We start from the raw sequence: 2,856 nt of genomic DNA, 5'->3' as shown, positions 1-2,856 counted from the left end.
TTGCACAGCAGTGATTTCTACCCCCAGCAGAACACTTATTTCTCTCCTCCCCTCTCAACAATCAGTCAAAATACATTTGAAAGGGACATCACCCCTCTCTCTTTGCCATTCAGATATCTTTCGGGTTGGGTATCTACTTTGAGTTTGAATGCCTAGAGATTCAGCCTGCGCAGGTATACTTAGCATTTCTTTTGCATTATGAAGTTACCTTTACAATCTAATAGGGAAAAACAGTTTTCTGGGAGGATGTGCACACAGAGTAATTCTCTGCAGTCACCGATGGCAGCTCTCCCCCGCAGCATTCCCTAGGCAGCAGCCAGCAGAGCCGTCGTCTCCTCCTGCTACCTCACACCCCACCTTGTCCCAACGCCCCCCCGCCTCTCTCTGCACAGGCACAGGTCCCCGCACCAGGGACCGTGCTGATTCCCCGCACTGCCAAGACGGCCGGGGCCTTCTCCTGCGCCCTGTGTTTGTTCAGACTGCGCCTGCTGCGGCAGCAGCCTTTGCTCTGCTCGTTGGAGTTCGCCGAGCAAACAGGAGAGCCCTGCAGACTTTCACCGGGTCTAAACTCCATTTCCAGCCACTGCCTGCGCTGCTGCAGTTGAAAGGCTGCTCGGCATCTCCGGCTGCACCCAGCGAGACAGCACACCCTACATCTCCTGCTCCTCTCCCTCCGCAGCCCCTCGCTCGGCTTGCCTGGCTCGCAGCAGCGATCCTGCTCTTCTGTGTTAACCATTAACCACCGCTCCAGCGTTACCTCTCAGCTGCTTGTGTACTGACAAAGCCAGGAGTGGCACGTCTCAGCAACGCTGGCTTGGCCTCGGCTCCATCTAGACCCCAGCTTACACACAAACAACGCTCCCTTTCCCCTACAGCACCATAAATACGGCTGGATTCATCCCTTCCTGATCTCCATATTTGAGAGACATGACACATGCTTGCCTTTATTTTAGCACCCACCACTATCTCCTTGCACCTGACCTCCTTGAGGAAGAATAACAGCTCTTAGTTTCATTCCTACACTCGATCCCGCTCCCTTTTTCCCCAAAAAGGCTCACCTGTCCTCCTGGTGCGAGGGCTCTGCAGATGCCTGGTGCTGCACGCGAGCGATGTCTTCGCTTTGCCTCTTCTTGTCCCGGATATTCAAGCAGATGGAGAGCAGCAGCAGCAGCACGCCCGCTCCTACCAACACGTACGCCACCGAGAAGGTCTTGCTCTTCAAAATGCCTCCGGTGCCGCGGTCGGGCTTGCTGCTGTTCCCGGCGTGGGTGGCGGGCTGGGCGGTGGGGCCGAAGCCAGGGACGAGGTTCCAGACGGCCATGATGATGCCGAGAACGAGCATCCCCAGCCCTATCGCCGTCAGGGCGTAGTGCGAGCCGTTGGCCCGAGACTGGGCCATTGCTCCTGCTGCTGGCTGGCCGGCCGGGCTGCCCCCACCTTACAGCATGGCTCGGGTCGGGGGGGGTGCAAGCCTGCTAGCATGCGTGCGGTCCCCTCCCACGGCAGGCGGCAAGCTCTGGGAAGAGATGGAAAGTGATGGTTAGTGCACGGCGGGATGCAAAGGCTATGCAGCTACCATTTCGGTGGCCACGATAACATCATTTTATTCCACTAATGCTGGAAATCTAATTCCACCGCGCCTGGGGAGAGCACGTCAGGACATAACACGGCAGTCAGCAGCAGGATCGTTGCTGGCCATTCTCACCACAACCCTTTGCTACTTTCTTGGCTGTAATATCCACCAACCCTAGGAAAGAACCGAACTACTAACATTTGCTAAGGACTTAGATTAACCCTCCTTAGGAGCACAATCACTGATCTCTTCATGGCACCAAAAAAAATGCCACCAAAAAAAGTTCACTGCTTATAGAAACGCTCCCTGCTTTATGGAGCTGCGCTGCCTTAGACAAGCAGCCGCTGTCAATGCAGACTAACCTGAAAACGCTCAGAAACAAATCTCTAGCTGTACACTTCTCTGTTCCCCCTGTTCGAGATGGAGCAGGGCTGCTTGCGGCGCTGGCTGCCTGCCCTGCAACGCCTCCCTGCCTGGAGAAGAGAAAGCAAAACTGCCACTCTCCCAGCCAAGCCAACCCTGCAGCCTCCCCCGACCGCTGCCGGCAAGGGTTGCTCTGACAGCGAGCCCTCGGTATGGCCCCCGGCTTGCTTCTGGCCAGCGCTTGCCCACCCCGGACTAACATACGCTGGCAGCAAGTCCCCTGGCTGCATCTCGCTGACCGCAGCAGGCTCGGGGCTGTCCGAGCACTGCCGTTCCCAACCAGCCGGGCCACGGCTGGGAACTCCTCCTCCACCGCCTCGACTGAGTGTCTGCGTTTTCCGAGTCGCCAGGACCAGATGTGCTCGCTTTCCAAAAATAAACACGTGGAACCGCATCTCTTGGCCGCTCGCCTCCCCGACCTCGGTTCGCAGGGTGCAGCTGTGAGCGCAACCCCTTCCTGCAAACCACAGGCAAGTAACTCGGACCCCTGCAGCAAAGCTCCTCCATCTCCACCTGAGCGAGCCTTGCAGCAGCCTCCTTTGCAGCCTCCCAGTTTTACACATGTGCCAAAGCCCACGTGCAGCTATGCGAACGTGCCAGGGTATTCTCCTTCCCTCCCCAGCCCTGGCTTCTTGACGCTTGTTGGTGCTAGAAGTCGCCCTCAGATATGCTGCTGCTGCATGCTGTCTCCATATATGCCCTCACCCTTCAGCACGGCCGTCCAGTTCGACGGTCCCAAGCTTCACATTTGTTTGTTTAGCTCAAGTGCAAGCCTAATTCACAGGGTCAAGGGCCAGAATAAACCAGCATTCCCAGAAAACAGACCAGCTCCAGCCGCTTGCAGGCACAGACACACACAC

At 57.0% G+C, this 2,856-nt stretch overlaps 1 protein-coding gene across 1 annotated transcript in view; it reads right to left on the bottom strand.

Moving 5' to 3' along the window:
• The window catches only part of TMEM51 (transmembrane protein 51), a 2,024-nt gene extending 625 nt beyond the window's left edge, over positions 1-1,399 (bottom strand). The window contains 1 exon segment of the mRNA XM_009582485.1: positions 1,059-1,399. Coding sequence (XP_009580780.1) covers positions 1,059-1,399 — 341 coding nt within the window.
• Positions 1,400-2,856: the final 1,457 nt, after the last annotated feature.

The sequence above is a fragment of the Fulmarus glacialis genome, unplaced genomic scaffold (genome assembly GCF_000690835.1).
Source record: "Fulmarus glacialis isolate BGI_N327 unplaced genomic scaffold, ASM69083v1 scaffold23917, whole genome shotgun sequence".
Classification (NCBI taxonomy): Eukaryota; Metazoa; Chordata; class Aves; order Procellariiformes; family Procellariidae; genus Fulmarus; species Fulmarus glacialis.
This window is presented reverse-complemented; position numbering and strand designations above follow the sequence as displayed.